This window comes from Gossypium arboreum, chromosome 4 (genome assembly GCF_025698485.1).
Source record: "Gossypium arboreum isolate Shixiya-1 chromosome 4, ASM2569848v2, whole genome shotgun sequence".
Taxonomy (NCBI): domain Eukaryota; kingdom Viridiplantae; phylum Streptophyta; class Magnoliopsida; order Malvales; family Malvaceae; genus Gossypium; species Gossypium arboreum.
In genome coordinates, this window is record NC_069073.1 from 16,251,022 (window position 1) to 16,275,653 (window position 24,632).

General features: G+C 32.9%; 3 protein-coding genes across 3 annotated transcripts; 2 read left to right on the forward strand and 1 right to left on the reverse strand.

Moving 5' to 3' along the window:
* The first annotated feature begins 9,497 nt into the window (after window positions 1-9,497).
* LOC108460676 (60S ribosomal protein L35a-1-like) lies at window positions 9,498-11,400 on the forward strand. Its single transcript, XM_017760263.2, has 5 exons — window positions 9,498-9,666; window positions 9,791-9,826; window positions 10,301-10,529; window positions 10,614-10,656; window positions 11,183-11,400. The coding sequence occupies exons 1-4, from the start codon at window positions 9,635-9,637 to the stop codon at window positions 10,653-10,655; spliced, it is 339 nt and encodes a 112-aa protein (XP_017615752.1). The 5' UTR covers window positions 9,498-9,634; the 3' UTR covers window position 10,656; window positions 11,183-11,400.
* Window positions 11,401-11,525: 125 nt separating this feature from the next.
* LOC108460674 (probable sugar phosphate/phosphate translocator At3g11320) lies at window positions 11,526-15,131 on the forward strand. Its single transcript, XM_053027029.1, has 5 exons — window positions 11,526-11,869; window positions 12,083-12,555; window positions 13,661-13,764; window positions 13,872-14,100; window positions 14,589-15,131. The coding sequence occupies exons 2-5, from the start codon at window positions 12,115-12,117 to the stop codon at window positions 14,733-14,735; spliced, it is 921 nt and encodes a 306-aa protein (XP_052882989.1). The 5' UTR covers window positions 11,526-11,869; window positions 12,083-12,114; the 3' UTR covers window positions 14,736-15,131.
* A 473-nt stretch (window positions 15,132-15,604) lies between these two features.
* On the reverse strand, window positions 15,605-20,457 carry LOC108458610 (proliferating cell nuclear antigen-like). The gene is made up of 5 exons (XM_017758019.1): window positions 20,266-20,457; window positions 16,821-17,157; window positions 16,321-16,473; window positions 16,147-16,244; window positions 15,605-16,075 (listed from the first exon to the last, which is right to left on the reverse strand). Exons 1-5 carry the CDS (start codon window positions 20,455-20,457, stop codon window positions 15,605-15,607), a joined length of 1,251 nt encoding a protein of 416 aa, XP_017613508.1.
* Window positions 20,458-24,632: the final 4,175 nt, after the last annotated feature.

Below are 24,632 nucleotides of genomic sequence, written 5' to 3' on the forward strand. Positions count from 1 at the left end.
CGTTGCACGACAAAGAGCAAAGCGGGGCAGCTGTAGAAGCCCAAATTGCCCGGGCCCGATTATATCAAAACCCAACCAAACCTCTAAACCCACTAAAACCCTTAACCCATGACCCATTTACATCTACCCAAACCCATTACAAAACCCAAATATTAAACCCAATTCAAAAGCCCATTAAGCCCTCCCCCAAAAAAAAAACCTAACCAAAAAAAAAAAAAAAACCTAACCCCCCCAAAAAAAACCAAGAAACCCTAGCCACCTAACCACTTTCCCACTTGCCCCATTTTTCCTCCCATTTTTGATATCCATTGTCTACCACCACCACCTACAAAATAGAAAAAGAAATAATAGAAAATCATGTAAAAGATGGCTATAAAAAGCCATTCAAAAATCTTGTAAGGAGGGATTTTTTACAAAGATTGAAAAAGGAGACAAACACAAAAATCCCTTCAAATTTTGAACACAAAAGAAACATTAATAAAAAGGTTGCATCTTTTTCTTTTTTTCTCTTCTTTCGAATATTTTTTTTCTTTCTTTTTTTTTTTGTGTTGTTTTTTTTCTTTCTTTATATATACATATATTGTTAAAAAAAATTTTATCTTTTTCCTACCACCGTGGTGGTGGATTGGCGATAAATGATATCGACGATCGATCAAGTGACTGCCCCCTTGGCCGGATTTCCTTTCCCCCTCCCTCTCTCTTCTTTCCCCTTCTTTCCTTTTAGGTATTTTATATATATTATGTATATATTTTTAATGCCATTAATTATATATTTCTTATGTATATATTCTTAAATACTATTATATATACATATATATATATATATATTTTAAATACCATATTGTGTATATATTATTATTACAAATTATTACTATTGCTAGTATTATTATAACTATTATTATATTAGTGTATATTTTATGTACATATGTATATATATATATATATTTTTTTTTGTACATATCATTATTTTATATTATTATTGTAAATTTTTATATGCGTTTCCTAATATTTTTTTTATTGTAGATATTATTATTATTATTATTACATACTTTTATTATATGCATATATATATATATATATGTATTTTTATGTACATATTATTATTACCAAATATATCATTTTTCCTATTTTATTATTAGTACATGATTTGTTTTTATTTTGTAAATATCATTATTATTGTTATTCTAATATTCTAGTATTCCATGTTAATATTTTTCATTAATGATATCATTTTTTTTCGTTCTTTATCTATTTTAATTTCTCACTTTAGGAATATTTTTCTCATGCTTTAATTAATTTCAAAAATAAGGCAATGTACCGATTTAATATGAAGCCATCGATTTCATCGCTATGTTGGGTGAAATTCATCGGCTTGTGTTAAAAAACGGGACACCCTTTCTAAAAAAAAATCGAAAACTAAAAATTCTCATTTTTCAATTGAATCACGATTAAATATTATATTGAACTCGTATTTTTGAAAATCAAGTCAACACATGTTTATGAGATACCAATTTTGGGCGTCGCGAGGGTGCTAATACCTTCCTCGCTGCGAATCGACTCGAACCCTAATTTTTCTCTGGACTTTCACGTAGACCTAAATTTGGCCTTCTTTTTGTTTTAAAATAATTTTATTAGGTGTCCGATCACACCAATAAAAAAGGATCGGTGGCGACTCCCTTTGTTAATAAAATCGAAAGTTGGTTTTCAAATGTTTAATAAATCGCCACAATTAGCGACCAAGCGAAACAAAATTTTTTTTTACGTTGCTACAATATATCATGTATATTATGTGTTCATCAATTCATCATTATTTTAAAATTGTCTTATACCACATTGACTTCTAATTTCCATTGTTGTTTTGTACATTTTGTCTTGATTGTGTTATACTAGGCTATATATATTATTGTTGTATATTTTTTTTGTATTATTATATCAATTGTTCTCCATCCATGCTTAATAATTTGGTTACATTTTTCTTAGATTAGTCATATTTAATTGTTTGTCTTGTTAGTTGGTTAAATAAGGTTATATTATCTTCATTCATCAAATATTGTATTTTATGTGTACATAATATCCCATGCTTATTATTTTTTCTTTTGGTTTACAAACGTCGCTTTATAATTTCCAACTCTTTAACATTAATTATTCCATTTTATTTTCAAGTAAAATTAATGTGTTTTGAGTTAGTTTACAAATCTTTTTAAAAATCCTAAAATAAGACAATTTCAGTATTTAGAAATTCGAGAAATCGTGCCCTTCTGTACTGAGTTTTGATTTTTTCGTTGGACTAAATAGTTGGATATCCTTTTTTAATTTTCGACATATGAGTTCTTAGAAGTCAAAAATCAATCATGTTTTTAAAAGTATAAAGGATCGTATCCTATCGTGCTGGATGTGATGTTGTATACCTTTGAAATGAGAGAATTTTGACGACCAACTTGAACCACTCAAATGTTTTAAAAGGAACCATATTTCTAAAATTTTTTCTAAAATCTTAGACATAAGGACAACACTTAATCAGTCTGGTACCAATTTTTGGGAATAGTGAGGGTGCTAACCCTTCCTCATACGTAACCGGCTCCCGAACCCATTTTTTAAAATTTACGTGGACCAAAATTGATTTTAATGGAACAAAACGTTTTATTAGGTGATCCAATCATACCTAAACAAAAAGATTGGTGGCGACTCCACACTTGGTTTTAAAAGTCGATCCCCTTTTTTTCCAAATAAAAAAAAGGTTTCGACAGCCACCATATTAAAAAAAATCCCAAACATTTTAATTTTAGTCAGGTTCCATAAGTACTAAAACTTATATAAAATAATTATAGCAGGAACCAAAAGTAATCATTTGTATATATGAATTGAATTCAATGGTGAATATAATTCATCATGAATTAAGACAAAAGATGATAATTTCATATACATTCAACCACAAATAGAAAATTTAAAACAAATAGTGTGAAAAAAACATCTTAACAACTTTCATTTATTCATTATTAAGCATAATCATGAGCAAAAGCATAATATACAAATAGAAAACTAAATTTTAACCTTAGAAAGCTTATATTTTGCGTTGTTTTATATGCACATGCATGCTAAAACAAGCAAAATAATTGACATAATGCCATAAAAATTAATCTAAAATGAATTATTAGATTTGCGAATTAATCCGAAAATTATAAATCAAGATTTACATATGATAAATCAAGAATATCAAGAATGTTATTTTATGCAATTGCAATTAAAACATTCTAAATAAGAAAATCTTAAAAGATCAAAACCATATTTAATTCAAGATTCATCGTTGAATGGAAATCAAATAAAAATAACCCTAAAAGATTGAATTATAATTAACCAAAACCTAAAAATATTTACAAGAATTTCAAAGATTCAACATAGAAATATCAAATCTATAAGATCTAAAAAACCAATCAATCCAAAATAATAGAGAATTAATTCATTCCAAAAAGAATAGAAACTTAATCAATTTCCAATGATTTAACTTGACGAGGCTCGGATGCCACTTGTTGGAATTTTAAATAATATCTAATATAAAATTAGAACTGTAAATCAGAATCTATCATGTCAAATAATCAAGAATAAATAAATAAAAGAACTAGATGCGGAAGCTTACCTGAATCCATGAATTCCTTGAAATTTTTTGGATTTTGGGGTTTTGATCTTCTAAATTAGCACACAAGAAATTTAGAGAATATTTGCTCTCTCTTTCCTAATGATGCGATATTAGAAAAGATAACTTGTGTATAATTTAGGGACCATAACCCTAATATTTATAACCTTAGTGTACTAGGCCCAATTTGCTCGGTCGAAATAGAAACCAAATAAAAATAATAAAACCAAAAAAATAATAAATCAAAAGTCCAATCACAAAATATGTTGGCCCAATTTTACAAATTACAAAACCCTAAAAAATTAAAAAATCCTAATGGCCCAAATGGCCCAAAAACTAAACTATTTTCAGCAAAAAAAAAAAAGAAGAGAAGAAACCCTAGCCGCATGCTTCCCTTGCGCCGCTTCTTCACATCGGCAGGCTTGCTGCCTGACACCCTTTTGCCACCATCACCTGCAAAGAAGAACAAACGACGCAACAACAGAGCAGAGAAACAATAGCAGCAGAACATAAAAATATTGTATCTTTTCGGCTATAAAAGCCATGGCCAAATCAATGTAAATTTTCCTTATGTAGAAATCAAATACAAAAAAGAAAGGAAAAATCATATTAAAAAAAAAAGGTGATTTCATATTCGAAAAAATATAAAATAAATAAGAATAATAATATTTTTTTTTACCTGTTGTTTCGTCGGGGTGTCGCCGCTGGGGCCATCGTTGGTTCGCAAGGTCGTCGAACCCTCTAGGATTTGGCCAAGGGTCGCGACGGCGAATGTTGGATGCCGAAAGGCTTTCTTCCTTTTAGAGTTTTTTTTTTAATTTTATTTTGAAGATTTTGGGCTCTAAATCGGTTTTTATGCCAAAAAAGGGGGTCAAAATGGGTTCGGGGCGATTTTTGGCCACCATGGACTACGGTGCCGTCGCCAGTGACTGGTGGCCGGCGTGGTGGCGACTAGTCGGACTGACGACCGGAGCTCTAGGGCTGAGAGAGAATTGAGAGTGTTTTTATTTATTTATTTATTTTAGAATGAGGAATCAAATGATTTTTTTAAATTTTTTTTTGGTTTATATAAGTTGCCAAAATGGCACCATTTTGGAGAGGTCAGAAAGGCCCCAAAACGAAATCGTTTTGAGCCAGATCGAATAGATTCGACCCGCAAACAAGGAGGATCTGCGTGTTTTTTAATAAATGGGTTATTTACCCTTTCAGTCCTTTCGCTTTTTAGTGATGTTTTAATTCGGTCCCATTTTTTTTTTAATTTGGCCCTGTAATTTCGGCTTTGCTTTATTTCAGTCCGCCTTGGAGTTACGCGTTTTGGAAGACATGGATTATTTTCCATTTGGTCCCTCCCTTTTATTTGCGCGTTACGATGTGGTCCTTTATTTTATGTTTACCTCGATTTCTCCCCTAAAGTTTAATTTAAGCTTCAAATTAACCCCTTTGTTATTTTATTTTATTCAATCTGTCCTTTTAATTTCGCTTAAGTTACAATTAAGCCTTTTTATTTTAATTCTTTTATTTATTCACTTATTCACATGTTTATTTACTCATTATTCTTTTATTTTATTCATTTATTTGTTCATTTACTTATTTATATATTATTCATTTATTTATTATTTTAATCCTTGTATTCGTTTATTTATTATTCCTTCATTTTTAACATTTTATTTTCTTTCATCAATTATTTATTTTATTTATGACTTCATTATTATTATCACTATTTTATTATTACCTATTCATCTATTTATTTATTACCTCTTTTTTATATACTATCAAAATTTTATTGTTCTTATTATTGTTACTATCTATTTTATTATTTATTTTATTTTGGGTGTTCATGTTAGTATTAAAATAATATATATTATGTGGTTATCGTCGTTATATGTATCATGAGATGTTTGATTAGTAATTTATATTATTGTCATTTATTAACACGACGTTTCATTTGTATATCATCGTTCCATTTTCTACATCGCCATTTTATCTTATTTCGTTGAAATCACGTCAAAAATTGCGTTTAAACTTATTTATCCATAAATTGTTTTTATACTATACCCTCGAATAAGGTAAGTACCTATCGTTTGAAGTTTCACATTTGTTATTATTGCAAAAGGGAAAATCTTAAAAAATAGGCAATGTTCGTATTTAGAGATTTAAGAGGTCGTACACTAACTTACGGGGTCTCGATTTTTTCATTAAATTTAAATAACCGAATATCCTTTTAAAATTAAAATACATGAGATTCGATTAAATGATTCAAACAAAAGGAAAACTTATTTTTAGGGATTCGAGATGTCGTATCCTAACTTACGGGGTACGACCTTTTTATTACTTCGAGATAAGATGTCCTTTTACACGTTTTCATTAGTTCAAGAGATTTATCAAAAAATACATGATACAAAAGAAAGGATCGTATTTTAATACATTAATTCAACTTTCGACACTAAAATATTAACTAATCAACTAGGTACTAATTTTGGGCGTTACGAGGGTGCTAATCCTTCCTCGTACGTAACCGACTCCCGAACCTATTTTCTGAATTTTCGTAGACTAAAAAACATTGCTTTAATAAATCAAATCTCTTATTAAAATAATCAAATTACGAGGTGGCCCAATCACACCTCATAAAAAAAAGATCGGTGGCGATTCCCATTTTCATTTTCGTTTTTTAAATAAAAAGTCGACCTTTCAAAAAATGGTTTCGACACTTGGCATATTAGTTCTAATTCCTAATTAGCCAATCATTAATTAGAATTTGATTAGAACTCAATTATTAGAGTATCTACACAAATTTAACCAAAAAAACTTTAACCAAATTAGATCACTTTTAATTTGAGCAATGGTATCATGATAGTAAATAATAATATGTAAATATCCTTATTATATATGTGATGTCTATATTTTCTCACATCTTTTTATCGATAAAAGCTAGATTGATAGAGAGAAGTGTGAATATGACTCCGTTACGTCCACGTGTTTTTTCAGTGTCCGATTGCAATGGAAGTTTGGCAGCTAGCATAGATGTAACATGGGCAGTTTATTATCGACTATTTTATTATTCCTCTGTAGCAAACTACTGAGGCGAGTTTGACTAGTTGGAGCCTGGCTATTTTGTGGGGCATTTGGTTCCATCAAAATGTCTTTCTCTGGCCGAACCAGTATACTACTGCTTCTAGTATTTTGGTGTTTGTTGATTCATTTTTGCAGAATTGGCAGCATTCAAGGAGTAATTTTTTATTCTGTGCAGGTTTCTACTAAGTTATCTCCGACTTGGTTGAAGCCACCTTCAAGTTTTCTTAAGTACAATTGGAGGAACATAAGGCTACTTGTTTTGTGGATGTGATGAAGGATTTGAATGGTTTGGTGGTTAAGTGCTTCACTGGTTTTGTTAATTCGTTGATAGATACTTGTATATTTGAAGCATTTGCAATTGGGAGGCTCTTTCTTGGTTGCGTTCGTTAAATGTGGAGTCAGATTACTTTGTTACTATTTCTTCTTTGACTTGCCCAAGATGAGATGTTTCTGATTTCTGTTTGCTGATTCAAGATTGTTTGCATTTTAAGGTGCATTTTCAGCATTTGTCTTTTCTTTGGAATCTTCAAGGAGCTAATAAGGCAGCTCATTCATCAGCACCGGTGAATTTATTGTATGCTAACCACAATGAGTGGGAGAATCCTCTTACTAATCTTATTTCTATTTTTCATTCGATATTATTATGTCTTCTATTGTGAATAGAGAGAGACATTAGGACCGGGTGAATGGGAAAAACCTATTTCACTTCAGTTTAATTTGTCCTCTTTTTGGAGAGTTCATGTACCAATATAAAAGTGTCCTGCATCTACGAAGTGCCTTTTTAAGCTTTAAAACTGATCCCAAAGTTCATGGCCTTTCTCGTGAGCACAACTTAGAATCAAGACATATTATAAAAATGATTTTAAACATAATTTTAAAGGTAAACTATTAAAATAGTCACTTTTGTTTGTTTTTAGATTACATTTTAGTCACTAAGCGCTAATTGCCGTTAACGGTGTAAAGATAAGCTGACGTGGCACGTTAAATTATCATTTCAAACGAAAATTGTAGGTTAAATTATATAATTGGTCTCTATATATTTTTTTTGTTTTGAGCAATTTAACTTTTTTTTTATGTCCTTTGAACTTTCATTTTCTTTTCTTTATTTCCATTCTCTTCTCCTTCTTCATTTATTTTTCTCTCTTATCCATTCTTTTAACACAGTTTTTCTATGTTTTTCATTTGTTAAACTATCCCCTATACTTTTATTTCTTTAAACAATTTAATTTAATTTTTTTTTCTTTTTCTTTCTTTATTTTCCTTTTCTTCTCCTTTATTTTTTCTCTTCTCATATTCTTCTCTACAAAAACATAATCTTTGTCCACCAATTAAACTAAATCATTGTTTCTTTCACATGGTTCCTAAATTGAATTTCATTGAAATCAAACATCAATCATTCTTAATCAAATTTCAATTTGAAAATAACTTTGATTTTGAAACTAAAATTGGATCTAACTAATCAATATAAAAATCATATCATTAATCAATTCTAAACATAAATTGAATTATTTATATTCAAAACAAGTTTTTTTTGTTTCCAAACATTTATAGAATCGTTTATATTATTTATTTTATTTTATGATGAATAAAATGAAACCAACAATAAAATTGATCTAAACCTTCTTGGATATTCCCAAGCAAGCTTAATTGGAAGCTGAGCATGAATGAACCAAAGAGAGAAAGGAAGCATGAAACCAAACTAGTTTGGATAAAGTTGAGGGTAAGTTTCGTATGATGGTCGTTTTAGTCATTGAGAGTGTATAGCTCATTTGAAAAATCCATGAAACAACGTAGTTTTGAGAGGGCGAGAATGTTGTAGGTAAGATAGATAAGGTGGTTGTGGGGGTTGGTTAGGAGCTTAAATGAATGAGCTCGAGAAACTTTGTTAAGGGTGAATTGTCATAAGTCACGACTAGCGAAGTCTTCGATTGAGGTGAGCTTGTGGACTAGGTCATTGAGAGATCTAAATTGGTTCGTTAAAGCGATGATGGACGATGAGGTTTTGTCATTATGGGATGAGAATATGCAAAACAAGTTTTATTTTGGTTTCATCTTTAATATTTTCTTTTTTCATAAACATAAAAAAGTTTTAACAAATAAAAAATATAGAAAAACTACGTTAAAAGAGATGGAGACAGTAAGAAGACATAAGGGGAAGCAGAAGAGAATGAAAAATAAAGAAAGAAAAAAAATAAGGGGAAGCAAAAGAGAATGAAAAATAAAGAAAGAAAAAAAAGGTAAGTTAAAAGAATATAAAAGAAAAAAAATTAAATTGCTCAAAACAAAAAAAATATGGAGATCAATTGTATAATTTAATTTAAAATTTTTGTTTGAAATGATGATTTAATATGCCATGTTAGCTTACCGTTACACTGTTAACGGCTTAATGACTAAAATTTTACAACATGTTAACATAAGTGGCTAAAACGTAACATTTCAAACTAAGTGATTAAAATTTAGCCTGAAGTAAATAAAAGTGACCATTTTAATTGTTTACCCTAATTTTAAAAATGCATAATTAATTCTATTTTCATAATTTTAAAACTTAAATTTTCAACTCATTTAATGATTGGATGGTGTTTGAGTTACTTTGTTAACCTAAAATAACATCTTGCTATTAAATACATTGTTCGAGTCGAGTGTGGAATGTCACAGTTATTAATTTTATAATGTAACCAAAATCTATTCCACGATAAATAGTTAGAAATCTAAACATGTAAACAAGAGGCCTTGGCCCATGAACAGATACCTTCGATTTTTAGGCCTTTGAATTAAAAGACAACTGGCCCAACTTCATTTCATAATTTCCTTCATTTCTAAAAACTTACAGCCGCTCTATATAAATTTCCCCCAAATCGGAAATCTTATTAGGGTTTTAGACCTTTTTCAGGATTCGAAAGGAATAAGCTTCAGCGTCCAAATCGGGAGGAAATGGTGAAGGGACGCCAAGGAGAGCGTGTCAGGTAACCTTTGATCTCTTCACTTGTTCTTCGTTCTGAACCTACCTCCTTTTTACTATCAATTTTCCCAGTTTGACGTACGGAATATAGCTTTTGGATTTTACTCACTCACTTTTTTTTTTGGCAGACTCTATGTAAGAGGAACAATCTTGGGTTACAAAAGGTAGTAAGACTTTTCCAAAAAAAATTAACTGTTTTATTGTTGTTGGTTTAAAGCTGGGCTTTTAGTTTTAGGAATTAGAGGAAACTCTTTTTACGGAAATTGAATATTTAGTTAAATGTAGGATTAAATTTAGCTGATTTAATCTGTTAAATGGAAAATAAAGTTGAAGTTTTAACTGTATTGTTTGTTTGTTATGAAATTGAGTGAAGGAAACAAAAAATTAGTTACTTTTTGTTTTTTTGCTGAAGTAGGTTTTTTATTGACTATAGGTGCTGGGTAGTGCTTCATTTTCGAACTAAAATCAGTGTTTGGGTAATAAAGGGTGATTGAATTTCTAGGTTTTAGAATGAGGGTTTGGAGTTGTGTTTTTTTAGATGTTCTGAGTTGAAGAACTAGACATTGATTTTGGGGGCTGTTATATTTTATGTTTGGGATTTAAGCTTATTATTTGTTTGATGGTGGTGGTGTGGTTAGGTCGAAGTCGAACCAGTACCCAAATACTTCTTTGATCCAGATTGAGCGAGTTAACACCAAGGAGGAAGTAGCTTGGTATGCAGGAAAGCGCATGGCTTATATATACAAAGCTAAGGTGAAGAAGAATGGCTCACACTATCGCTGCATTTGGGGAAAGGTCACTAGACCTCATGGTAACAGTGGTGTTGTTCGTGCTAAGTTCAAGTCTAACCTTCCCCCAAAATCTATGGTGAGCGTGTTACATTGTTATTATTTAATGGATTTCTCAACAATGTGTTTTAGATCTTACTTCATCTTTTTGTTTCCATTGCAGGGAGATCTAGTCAGAGTCTTCATGTACCCTAGCAATATCTAAGGTAATCTTGGCTTCACAGTTTATGTTCTATCTTATTTGTTTTGTGGATTTACGAGTTTGCCACTTTCTTTGGTTGAACCGGGATTTGTTTGTTTGTATGTGATGAATCTTCTTCAGTTTAATGATTGCAACTTTCTGTTTGAAGATTAGCTGCTTGACGGACAAGCTAATTTTTGTACATTAATTGCCTTCTGTATTCATTGTTATGTCCTTTTTGTGTGTCTGTTACAATTTTTGCTGTGAATTTGTGTTGAAGTCTAGGCATGTGAACAACTGCAACTTTTATAATGACTACATCTGTAATTATTCAAACGTTTGATCATTGCTATGGTTGACACAATCTGTCATCTTTTAGCCTAATTCTTGTCTAGATCCTTGCACCTCGCCTTAAAACATTTGTTCAAATTGTTTATATAGTGATATTAATCTCGTTTTAGAGTGTGATAAATCGTCCTTGTGACATACTATTGTAGCTACTAATGCTTGTTTACTATCTCCTAATTTTGCATTTTCTTCTTTGTTTGCAGCTGTCTCGATGCCGGACGGCTTGTGATTGACTACTTGAGTGACTCTGCCTTTTCACTTTGTTCTGATAAACTTATTCAACATGTTTGGTGTTTATTTTTGGTTTGTTTAGGATGGTGTATGAAATAAGACAATTAGCATTTTGTTTACACATATTTTCTTTTCTCAAGGATTTTTACTTAAATTTGAAGATTTTGGATAATCATTCATTTTTTGGGAATCTATTGTCATCTTTGGTCTTCTGCTAGGTTTTTAGCTAGGGGCTAATCGAGCTCGACTCAGAGGGGAATCTTTATAAAATTACTTTGATTTTCTTTATTTATTAAAATGATAATTTTTTGCTAAACTCTTCACTCTTAATTAAAAGAAAGAAACAATTCATTTCTATTGAATTTTGTATCTAAAATTGAGCTAACATATTTCTAATAAACCCAAACGAATAAACTAATGAGTCTCAATTAATTAATTGGTAAACCCACCTTGTCCTCTTCCATAAGGCCCTAAATAAATAACATTAGGAAAAATTCAAAAAGAAACACAGAAACACACAAGCTTTTATATCCCATTTCTTCCTCTCTCTTTAGTCCTTTCTTCAGAAAAATCTGTAGAGAGAGCCACATTCTTTCCATTTGGTGTTCCTCAAAACTGAAAAGCTTTCTTTTTAAAAAAAATAAAAACTCTTTTTTAAGGTAACATTTCTAGATTTTCTGCCATTTTGGAAATGGGGATCCTTGATTTTCTAAAGAGAAACTTCAATTAAATCCATAGAAGCTAATTCAATCCCATCATTCCAAAATAAAAAATAAAAAATAAAAAAAAATCCCTTTGTTTCCAAGAAAAAGACCCATTGTTTAACAGATTTCAAGTTAATCCCGTTTTCTTTCTCCTTTTTTTAATCCCAGATACCCAGATCTTCAAAACACCAAAGAAGACCATGAAAACCAACTCCAAATTGTTCACAATCGGGCTAGTAACAGCCTGGTACTCCTCCAACATTGGTGTATTGTTGTTAAACAAATATTTACTAAGCAATTATGGTTTCAGATACCCCATCTTCTTAACCATGTGTCACATGACAGCTTGTTCATTGTTAAGCTACATCGCAATTGCATGGATGAAGATGGTCCCCATGCAGACCATTCGATCTAGGGTCCAATTCTTCAAGATTTCGGCGTTGAGTTTGGTATTTTGTGTGTCGGTGGTGTTTGGGAATATTTCTTTGAGGTTCCTTCCGGTTAGCTTTAATCAGGCTGTTGGTGCTACGACGCCATTTTTTACGGCGGTATTTGCTTACTTGATGACATTAAAGAGGGAGGCATGGCTTACTTATCTTACCCTTGTTCCTGTTGTTGCTGGGGTTATCATTGCCAGTGGGGTATGTATTTTGCTTGTTTTTCTTGGAATATGAAATTGTTTACCCTTTTCTTTTGCTTTTACTGGAAATGGGTTTGGCTTAACTTTGTTGGTTTTATATAATATAAGTGATGATAGAGTAGTTAATGAAATTGGTAGCTTATTTTAGGGATCTGTTGATAATCTTTTTGGAATGTGGAAACTGGTTTCTTTTATTTTTGTTCAAATTAGTGTTGATTTGCTCCTTTTTTTTTGTTGGATAATGGTTCAAAGTGTTGTATTGTTGTAAATAAATGGGTTCTTGAGTCTCATTTCAATTTTGTGACCATCATGTAGCCTAAAGAATCCATTAATTGTTGTAGATTGCAGTACTTTGAACTTAGAATTATGAATTGAAGGATTTGCTTCTAGCTCTTTTCAGCTGCTGAAAAATGGAATTGAAATACCCTGTTTCTTATCTTAATTTGGAGGGTTTTTAAATAATAATGATCATAATTTGTGGATGGAGAGGGATCCATTTACACCGGTGCACCCTTTTGTATCTTTTTGTACAATCAATATTTTAAGATCCAACCTCCATTCATATGTCAAATTTGATGCAAATTAAAAATTTATAAGGATTTGTTTTAGGTAAAAATCTTTCAACCATTTAATAGATATTTATGTGTAGTATTTTAGATCAATATGATGAAGATATCTGATCAGTTTGAAAATTTACATGCATGACAATTACAATTTCAACGATAAATTCAACGGTTGGATTGTTAAAATATTAATCATACGAAGAGATATAAAAAGGTGTAAAACTACTTTAGTTTTACACTAGTGTAACTGGATCCCGTCCCCTTTGTGGGTTATCTATTCTTTTATGTTGGTTTCATATAGATAATTAACTCATGAACTTATTGTTTATGATTCATCAATGCATCTCTTTTTCCTCCTCTGCTTTTTCTCTGGCATTTTCCATATTGTATGTTTCAATTGTGCTACTTAGAAGGGTGTAGCATTGAATTTTGCCCATCTATTGATTTGAAATCCTTCAAGTTTCCTCATTTTATCTTTATAATATTTCATTTGATTTACCTGCCTTCTTATTGTTATTTTTCATTTTTCTTACATGACCATAGGGTGAACCAAGTTTCAACCTATTTGGTTTTATCATGTGCATCTCAGCTACGGCTGCAAGGGCTCTTAAGACAGTTTTACAAGGGATTTTGCTTTCTTCTGAAGGGTTAGGAATGTTTATGCCTTTTGCTCCTGCTTTGTTTTGCATGGCTTAATTTATGTTAGTTCTAGAGTAGAAAAGTTTGTGAAAAAATTATTGTTATTTTATCTTAGAGAGAAGCTGAATTCCATGAACCTCCTCCTCTACATGGCTCCAATGGCTGTCGTATTTCTACTTCCCGCAACGCTTATTATGGAAGAAAATGTGGTTGCCATTACCCTTGCCCTTGCTAGAGATGACATCAAGATCATTTGGTATCTATTATTCAATTCAGCACTAGCATATTTTGTGAATTTGACCAACTTTTTGGTCACAAAACACACCAGTGCCCTGACTTTGCAGGTATGACATGCGTGATACTTGTAACAGACTTTACTCAACATTTTCCCCTAATATTTTGGCTTTTAGGAACTTGCCACGTAAATGTTGCATTCTCTTTCAAAGGAAAAATGAAACGTATCCTATGATAATAGTATTTTAATTCCACGAACTCCTATGATTATGAAATGAATCCTCTTTTTGGCTGTTTAAAGAAATTGGCACGGCTTTATAAATTTTTAATAGGAATGACCATTATACCATATGGTTAATTATTCTTTTGTCTGTCTTTTCTTATGTACACATTTCCCTTTGTACATTTTACTAATAAGGGTATTCTCTAATAGAAAGATGATCTTATCATTATGAAGGTTTGAATTCTACAAACTGATATGAACAGGAAATAAATCTATCTTTTGGTCCTATATATGAAATAAATCTTGCATGATCATGCAGACATTTAGACATGCATTAATTTTATCTTTGAGATACTGAAATGGTTACTCTTGCAGGTTCTAGGGAATGCAAAAGGAGCTGTGGCTGTGGTGGTTTCCATCTTAATTTTTAGAAATCCAGTCTCCGTTACCGGAATGCTTGGTTATACACTCACTGTCTTTGGTGTAATACTCTACAGTGAAGCCAAGAAACGAAGCAAATGAGGCAACATCCCGGGATCACAATACATACGTGCAATTTTTCTTATTTTATTGCAAGGACAACGGTAAAGCTCAAGAAGCAGTTCTGGCTGTGTAGAAGCCTGTGGTGCCATGGATTTGCACTATAGATTCAAAATTTTCCCTGTAAGCCTGGAAAATTAGGTTTTATATATCATATATACATAGATATATATCAGAAACATCAGCTGGATTATGAAAACAAATTAGAGGACTCCCAGAAGTGACTGATCGGTCTCTATCATTCCCAGCTTGGGGTTGTAGAGGAATATCTTCATTTCCTTTTAAACGGAAAAGTCTGTAGAATTGACACACAGTCCATTTGTTATCAAAACATTGCTAATATTTTTTATTAATTAATGAAGGAAACACATTAGTTTACCACTTTATTGCATGAGTAGTCTTTTTCATATGCTGGTAATTATTGATGTATGATTATGTGATTTAACTCCTTTAATTTTAATTAGTCATGGTATTGACTTTGTTCAGCAAATATTCATGTTGAATATGGTCATCAGGATAGATTCATGCAACACTTTAAGAATGACAAGAATCCTCCAAATTTCCAGATATCCTTTCATTCACAAACTATAACAAACTATTGACAATATTTGCCCAAGTCAAAGCTTCCAAGCATCATGCACATCAACAAGGAAACATCATTCTAAACCCCATTGATCAGAGATGCAAAAAAAACCAAAGTCCTATTGTTGGTAATTGCTCATGTTTAAAGGTCCACGCATGTCATCACTAAGCATGGCATCATTTCCTAACATATTCACATCCTAAATTCAGACATCGGCCAGAGATTATACAAGAAAAAAGTTATGTTATGCAATGTAGGGATAATGCAGTTACTCAACATCCATAACTTCAACCTCTGTCTTATCTTCCACTTGAAGCATAGTTTCATTAATTCTACCCTCTTTAGGCTTGGTCCCCAACTTCGGCTCACTTTGATCATCAATATCATTCTTCTCCGGCTTCAGTTTTGTCTCTGCCTTTAGTTCACATCCCTCTTCGATTTCGATCACCTCCTTAGGCTTTTCCTCCACTTCAGGCTTGACATCTGGTTTACTTTTGGTGTCCGCTTCAGCCACATTCTCCAGAGGTACAGTCACTTCTTCTTCAACCTTGGGAACCAAGTAAAACCTAATGTGACCCATGATTTCCATCTTGTACTCTACTACAATTGGCTGCTCATACGACATACTAATCGTCACTTGCTTGGCTAATGGGGTTGCCTTCGTGAAGGAAATCAGGTACCTCAATGCCAAGGTCAGCGAAACTTGCTTCTCCATCTCTATAGAAATAGCTTCTTCCTCCTGCTAATACATTAAACAGCCATCAGCTTCCCAAATTCTAAAGCCTATTCCATCTTATAGATAAATGTTACCTTAGCTACTGGTGTGGTTTTCCTGCAAAAGATATTTGCAGTCCCAATATCACCTCTAGTGAAGAATTGGATCCCTTCTTTTGTCACAGATATCATGACTGCATATTAAAGCATCAACCATTAAACCCAAACTCAGAATTCAGACAATGAAACATGCAGTTTTCAACTCAGTACCAGTATCTCCAATGGTGCCTAAATCCTTGCAAATTCGAGCAAACACAGATGCTGGCATCTTAACAATAGCCTCGTATCCAGCTTCTGGGATCTCAAGGTTCTCACTACTAATGTGCATCAGCTTCATCTCATAATCAGAAATCTTTTCTTGAGCTGTAAAACCATGAAAGATGAACCAGCAATCAACAAGTAAGACCTATAAACTAAAATCAGGGAAAGAACGTTGTCCTAGAACGTGCTGTAAAAAGAGCCAGGAAAAATCTAATTTTCTTGGTTAAAAGGTTTCATTCTCATTGACTACCCAAAAACAAGTAACTATCAAAACTATGAAAAGAAGAACCAGCAAAGCAATCCTCAAAACTTTAACATAAAGAATCCTATTGCCCTAAAGTTTGCTATTGATCCCATGAAAAAATTTTCTTTTTCTTGATTTTCTTAGCAAACCCTCCAACAAACCCAAGAATTCTTTCAAAGGCAATAGCAAAAAGAAAAGTAGTTACAGGAGCTTTCAAAGATAGAGGTGATAGTATCGCTGCCATCATCACCATTAATGGTGACAATATCATCATCAGATGCACAACGTAGCATCCTAGCCATGTTAGCGAGGTTTATCCCCATGGAAATGTTGCGGTCACAGCGGTAATGCTCAAAGCCGTCGGGGCGAAGAAGAAGAGAGAGCATGGCAACGCGGCTGGAATCCATGGCTTGGAGAGAACATCCAGTTGCGGCGCAGTCGAAGTTGGCATCAGTTACCAGGTCTCTGATAGATTCCAACACTTTCTTTTCTTTTCTTTTCTTTTCTTGAGAGTTCTGAGCAAAACCGAAAGTGTCTGATTGCTACTTTATAGTTATAACCTTATAGCTCTGTTTAAACACAGCATGCCCGCCAGAAAACTGCCATCTAAACGACGTGGATTAAGCAGTAAGAATAACACATTTCTTTATTTGCATGTATGTATAAGAAGGTTTTATTCCTTTACATATTTAACCTTCTACTCTTCCACTGGAATTCATGTTGTTTGGATTATAACGTGAACTTTGTAAAATTGTATATAAAAATTGTTTGGATTATAACCTCAACTTTTATTTAATGTATAATTGTATATAAAATTTTTATATACCTTAAATTTTAATTGTGATTTAAATATATACTTAAAATTTAATTTTAATTTAATCATACATATTTAATGAAATAAATAAATTAATTTATTTTTATATTAGATAAATATAATTATTTATGTATGTAATATATAAACATAAAATGATGTTATATCAATAATCGTGTTAATAATTTACAAGAAATAGATCAAATCAAAATTTCATGTATAAAATTACACAAAATTAAAATTACACATCAAAATTTCATGTATAAAATTACATAAAATTAAAATTACACATTAAACCATAATTTAAATATAGTTTTGAGATTTATAAAATATCGAAAGTTAAAAGAGAATGTTATAAGAATTAGCTCAACTTTCTATTTTCATGTTGTGAATGGAAGGTTTAATTACTTTAAAATTCTAAAGGAATAAAGTATTAATTTTAAAATCATAAAATTAAAAATAATTAAAAAAAATTATAATTTTGAATTTTTTTACCTATTTTTGCCTAATTTCAATTATATACATTATCAATTTAACCAATAAATCTAATTTGATTTTGACCTCAATAGGGAAAAGAGCTACTAAGTTGCACTCAAGAGACAAATATATATATATATATATATATATATATATATTAGTAACTGAAATTAGCTTATCAAATAAGGGTGGGTTTGGATGGGTGATATGTTTATTTGTGATTAATGTAAAAATAGCTATGGCGGTGAGATTAGATCATATAGCGATACTATAACATGAGATAAAAAGTAAGCTAAACATACTGCACCGCATCCTATTGTCTATCCAAACCCACCCTAAGTATTTGAATTTGGCTTTAAGGTTTAATTTGGTACTTAAAATTTATTATAGTCCAATTAGATGCTTGAAATTGACTTTTTGATCCAAATTAGTACTTACGGTAAATTTCTTATTTGAACAAATTTAAACTATGTAACCAAGTTCAACTACCTAATTGGACAAAAACAAGTTTAAGAACTCAATTAAATGACTAAATTAAGCTTATATGTCATTTTTAAAAATATATTTGAGTGATTAGGTCGATTTCTTTGATAAATATCATTATTTTTGGTAAATATAAATCTCAATTAATTAATTTAAATATCAATATGTTTATACATGAAATATTTCAAATACACACAAAAATATATAATACTAAAAATGATGATATTTACAATAATTATTTGATTTTATAAATAAAAGAATTATTAGTTAAAAAATTAATTAAAATAAAACTTGAAATTAATATATTTATTAACTAAAAAATTAATTAAAAATATAAAACTTGAAACAATATGAAATAAAAAAATACATTCATATGTAGAGGTGTGCATGGGCGGTGGGTCTAGACAAAATTTTAGTCTCATTTTCTAGGCTTGGACCCAGCCCGACCCTAAATGTGGGCCTAAAAATTGTCCAAGCTGGCCCAAAATAAAATTGTTAAGCAGAGCACAGCTCGACCCATATTAATTTTTTTAGCTTATTTCATTAAATTAAATAAAAAATTTAAAATATAATAAATCAAATACATTTAAAAACATAAAACAATTATTAAAACAAGAAACAAATAAAAAATGAGACAAACAATTCTTAAAACAATACACAAATTGAAAATATAATAAAAAGTGGTTATATTAAAATTGAAAATAAAATGTAAATATAATTAAAAATTAAAAAATATATATTTAGTATATAATTCGGGTCGGGCCAGACTCGAGTTTTACCCGAGGCCCAGCCTATTTTTTTGCCCAAACTCATATTTCGGGCCTATATTTTTACTCAAACCTCCTATTTTTCGGGCGGGCCTTCGGACCGGGCTGTGCTGGGTAGCACGACCCCTATTCATATGCTTATAAAAATAATTAAACTTGGGGCTCAATGATGTTTTTGTAATTATCTAACCATCTAACCAAAAGAGTTATTATGTTTAAAATATTAATTAAAAATAAAAAAAAAAGCTTGAAGTATCATGAAATAGAAAGTATAAATGTTAGTAGTAAAGGAATTAAACCTCGAACTCAAGGATAAAAACAATAACATTTAACTATCTAAGCAAATGTGATGATTTATCAAAAATATCATAAGGTGATTGAAAGCGCGTCCAATTGGATGGGTTTTTGCCTTCTCCCTCCAAAATTGGTCTATTCTCAATAAATATCCCAAATATCAACCTAATCACTCAAATATTTTTTAAAAACAACACATATGCCTAATTTAGCCAAATTAAACATTGAGGCTAAGTTTAGATACCTAATTTAAAAAAAATTCTTTAGTACCAATTTGAGCCTTAAAAGTTGAATTACCAAAAATTGTTATGAAATAATAATAATAATAATAATAATAATAATAATAATAATAATAATAATAATAATAATGTAAACAACACAAGAATAATAGATGACAATAAAAGAAGATTTCTATTGCATTTCTATAACACCCTATAACCGATCCGGTCACCAACCCGAGCTATAAGGTGTTACAATTATAAAACTTTAACATTTTTCATAATTTATTTAAACATAATCAAAATAATTCGTCATCAATAATTTTCTTGCTTTTCAATCAATTTGGGACTTAATTCGAGCTTACAGATCATTTAAAACAAATCGGGATCAATTCTAGATTAAATTGAAATTTTTATGAAATTTTGAACAAAAAGTGTAAACAGGGCAATATCCTTATTTGGGCAATCCCTCAGAAAATATTACTTTGAACCACACTTAAAAAAACCATCTGTCAACTTATGACATTCACCAGAATGCCTACACTCACAATGTGCACAAAGTGGCCATCTAGAATCACCCGTCGAACCACTAGCACTAACCATAACACTGCTTTGCTGCCTAGACTGACTCGGTCGAGACCCACATCTCGCTCCCCTACCAGAACTATGACTATCACGCCTTCTCTTAGGCGGTAGGCCAGATGCACCATCAGAAGTCCTCTTACCAGATTCAGTAACCATAGAACGAGCCAGCTCAACTAAAGTCTCCTCAACTGCTTTAGCTTTCTCCATTAACTCATCAAACACCTTTGCTTTTTGTGCTACTAAATAAAATCTAATTTAGCGATTAAGCCCAAATCGGAACCTCTTACAATGGTCCTTTTCAGAAGGAATCATCTCAGGTGCGTACTGACAAAGTCGGATGAACTCTGCCTCATAATTAGCCACTGATAAATCACCCTAAACCAAATCCAAGAACTCATGCTTACGAGCCTCAATATACTGCTCGCCCATAAACTTTCTCTTAAAAACCTTAAGAAAATTTTCCCAAGTCAAATAATTAGTAGTACTACCTCTCCTAACCGTATTCCACCAACGATGAGCCTCACCGTCGAGTAAGGACACAGTACAACCCAACTTTTCCTCGTCAAAATAGGACATTCGCTCAAGGATCCTTTCAACTCCCTCCAACCAGTACTCAACTATGGTCAGATCTGTAACGCCCCAATTTTCGGGTTTTCTGTGTTTCTGTGATTTTTAAAATTTGTATGTGTTCTGGTTGGTTAAAATATATATTTTAGTAGGTTAGTGGGCCTTTGGAAGGCCCAAACTTAAGTTAAATTCGTGGTAGTCTTCGGAATTTTAATTTTATGAATAGGTGATGCAATTGGCGTTTGGGCTTTTAAGAGTAAAGGGTAAAGATGACACAAAAGGAGTGTGGTGTAGTGGCAAGGTGGCGCCACTTAGGGACAAGGAAGTGACGCCATAGAGGAAGCAAGGGTTCAAGGTTCAAGTCTTGGCTCTTGCAATATATTTCGGTTTTCTTTTCAATAAATCTGGAAGCAAGTAGGTGCGCTTTAAAGTTTAATGTGTTGGATTTATGACACAAATGAGTTGATGGCCTAGTGGTGGTGGCGTGAGTTGGCATGTGAGAGGACTTTGGTTCGAATCCCTTGGCACGCAAAGGTTAATTATTTTGCTATGTTGGGGCGGCAAGAGTCGGTGTTGGTTTTAAACTCTGGTGATGGGGGGATCCCACATCGGGAAGCTAACATAAGAGTAGATGGAGAGCTGGCTTTAAATAGAGCAAACCATGAGGAGAGTAGGCATACCCTTCTTGGCTGATCCCTTTCGCTTTGTGATGTGCTCGTTTGGGTTGGGCGTCAGCTAAGAGTGTTTGGAGCGCGGATTAACTGCAGTCTCCTAACAGGTGTGTATTTCTCATTACTCTAGCGATGGGGCGGCTATTTCGGACGCATGATGGGCTGAAATGGGCCATGTGGTCCCAATGGGTCCGTAGGCCCAAGTGGATAAGTTGTAGAATTATTAAAATACCCCTGTAGGGTAGGACTACTGATTTACCCCTAGAGGGTAAAATGACTATTTTGCCCCATCGTGCGTAAATGACTAACTTGTGTGATGATTGGGTTAGTTGACGTGGATTTATGTTAGTTATCGTTAATTCGTAAGTCTAATGTGTTAGTGATCGATTGTAGGATTATCACATGGGAGATATCGTCATCAATCGTCATCAACCAGGTGTGTAAACGACACCCTCCATTAGATTGAATCGGTAAAAGTCGAAATACCGAAACGTTGGTACTTTTTAAACTCACGAGCGTGCGAGCACTCGTGAAAGAGTTGTTAATGAATATGGTGCATTTGGATGATTAGAGTGCAGACTGTGCATTTTCGTGCACAACGGTATTTTTGGGCTTAATGGGCCGAAAACGGGCCAACGGGCCCACTTTGGTAAAAAGACGAGGTAAGTACTTCTGATTACTTGGTAAATGTTAGAATAAGCATGAAACCTTAGCAATAGGTAATAATTACTGAAATACCCTTATGCATGCAAAATTACGATTTTACCCATAGGGTTATTTTTTTCTGAAAAGCATGATGTTACATTTACGTATCGTATGCCATGACATATTATTTCTGTTGCATAGGACATGGGTTTATATTGATGGAGGAAGCGTTCTGGAAGCCTCGCTGCAATCTGGTGGCCTCGCCACATATATATGTTTTGGTGACTTCGTCACAATATCTGACAGCCTCGCTACAATCTGGTGGCTTCGCCACACACACACACACATATATATATATATATATATATATACTGCTCAGTGGCCTAGCCACAATATTCATATCTGGTGACTTCGTCACAATATCCGCACCTCATTGTAATTTACGTGGTGTGTAGCGGTTGGGTGGGTCAAGTAGTCTCCCACATGGTGTAAGGCTGATGCAGGGGTGTTATAGATGGCTCTGGGTTGGGATTTCGCATTCATGATATATTTGTTTCAGATCTCGCTATGGGCCTATGGGTTTCATTCGATTTTCAGTCTTGGGCCAAGGCCCAGATAAGTCTCGACTCTAAGGTTTGGTCTGCTTTTGGGCTATGGTTGGGTTATGTTACACTTAGTTTACCAAACTCACCCTTTATTTTCATCTCTGCAGAAATCCCCAACCATAGTGGGCTTGGAGTCGTGAGGGATTGAGTGGCCACATCATCTGCAAAGTTGGTTTTTCTAAGTTAGTTTATTTTATTATTTTTATATTCGATTTAATTTTGGGTTTTAAGTTGTAATAAGGCCGCTATTTAAATTTCTTTTTTTCCGCTATGGTTTTATTTTCTGATTATATTTATAATATGACAAAACTGCTAGTGTTAGGTTGCGTGGGTTTTCAAAATTAATGAACGTTTTCAAGACTCAACAAGTACAACAAATGGATAACCTAAAGATTGATAAATCGGCTTTTCATTCAACCGCTGTTTTTACAAAGACCATCCCAATCACTTAAACTAGCGAATGCATACTAAGTCGTAAGTCCATGTGACACGTCAGATCTGATCATAACATTTGGGCCGGGTTTGGGATTTTACATTTAGTGGTATCAGAGCCAGGTTGCAATAACTCGGTTGTGGAACGGGTCTAAAAATGGGAGTTTGTAAAGAAACACTGAATAAAGGTTTTCGAAAATCGTTTTTTTGGAACTTGATTATAAATTTTTTTCGAGAATGTTTCCAATATTTTCTCTTTACAAATAGATGGTTTTAAAGATTAAAATCGGTTTTCTAAAATTAGGTTTTTAGAAGGTGGCACACCGAATCTCCTACCAAGTCGTAAGTTTTCGAGCCTTTCGATTGTTTCAAATATCATTATATGCTTGTACAAAACCTTATCATGGTACTTTAGTTAGGGTAACACCGAACTATAGAAACTCGATAAGTAGATCGAGATCGTAGCTAGGCTACCGCAAAAGGAAACAAACTCAAACGCTGAATTATCATTATTCATAAGACATCGTAATAAACACTGAAGTATTAAACTGATTCATAAAATTCTTAACCAGATAATATGAAATGAGTACACGAGTAGCTCGTGGAAGAGGCCGTGGACGTGGCCGAGGTAATGCTCAGGCTGAATCTTCGTCTTCAGGACATGCGCCGGTAGCAGATGCACCGGTACCACCGGCAACAGAGGTAGAGTCTCATGATCGAGGTGCCGGGGATGATGTTCTGTCCTAGGTAATGCTCTGAGTTTTGGAAAGGATTGCTGGAGCAAGTACGGGAAATAGAATTCGAGGGTCTATTTCTGAGCGGTTCCGGGCCAATGGAGCAGAGATATTTAGGGGCGTATCTGGTGTAGCTCCGAATGTGGCTGAGTATTGGTTAGAATCCACAGAGTGGATTATGGATGATCTGGACTGCTCTGTGGAGCAGAAGCTGAAGGGAGCCATATCGTTACTCAAGGATGAGGCTTATCAGTGGTGGCTCACAGTGAGAGATGGAACTCCTGTTGACAGTGTGACTTGGGAGCTGTGTAAGACAGCCTTCAAAGGAAAGTATGTTGGGGCTAGTTACGTGGGACGCCATGGAAAGAATTTCTAAACTGGTCCAAGGGAGTAAGTCAGTGGCTGAGTATGAGTCTGAGTTTTTGAGACTGAGCCGGTATGCTTCTAGGATTGTCACTACAAAGTATGAGCGTAGCGTACGCTTCGAGGATGGTCGAGAGATGAACTTAGGGTCTTGATTACTCGTAGAGGGAGCGTAACCCATTGCTTTAGTGGAGAAAGCTAAGATAGTGAGGAAGTGAAGCATCTGAAAGACAGAATCGTGAGAAAGATCAGAACTATTTTAGGAGAGATTCAGGACTTTCAGGTGGTATGAACAAGAATGTTAAGATAGCAAGGGTAATGGAGCCGATTCGAGCGATCTGGATGAATCTTTGTTAGACCGCGAG

What these genes read in the sequence shown, in the direction of transcription:
- LOC108460676 (XM_017760263.2), top strand. Translation starts at nt 9,635, where the DNA reads ATGGTGAAGGGACGCCAAGGAGAGCGTGTCAG. An exon ending in CGCCAAGGAGAGCGTGTCAG is followed by an intron (nt 9,667 to 9,790) that starts GTAACCTTTGAT and finishes TTTTTTTGGCAG; the next exon opens with ACTCTATGTAAGAGGAACAA. An exon ending in ACAATCTTGGGTTACAAAAG is followed by an intron (nt 9,827 to 10,300) that starts GTAGTAAGACTT and finishes TGGTGTGGTTAG; the next exon opens with GTCGAAGTCGAACCAGTACC.
- LOC108460674 (XM_053027029.1), top strand. Translation starts at nt 12,115, where the DNA reads ATGAAAACCAACTCCAAATTGTTCACAATCGGGCTAGTAACAGCCTGG. An exon ending in GGGTTATCATTGCCAGTGGG is followed by an intron (nt 12,556 to 13,660) that starts GTATGTATTTTG and finishes ACATGACCATAG; the next exon opens with GGTGAACCAAGTTTCAACCT. An exon ending in ATTTTGCTTTCTTCTGAAGG is followed by an intron (nt 13,765 to 13,871) that starts GTTAGGAATGTT and finishes ATTTTATCTTAG; the next exon opens with AGAGAAGCTGAATTCCATGA.
- LOC108458610 (XM_017758019.1), bottom strand. Translation starts at nt 20,457, where the DNA reads ATGGAGAAAGCTAAAGCAGTTGAGGAGACTTTAGTTGAGCTGGCTCGT. An exon ending in GGCAGCAAAGCAGTGTTATG is followed by an intron (nt 17,158 to 20,265) that starts GTTAGTGCTAGT and finishes ACTATAAAGTAG; the next exon opens with CAATCAGACACTTTCGGTTT. An exon ending in AGGCACCATTGGAGATACTG is followed by an intron (nt 16,245 to 16,320) that starts GTACTGAGTTGA and finishes TTTAATATGCAG; the next exon opens with TCATGATATCTGTGACAAAA.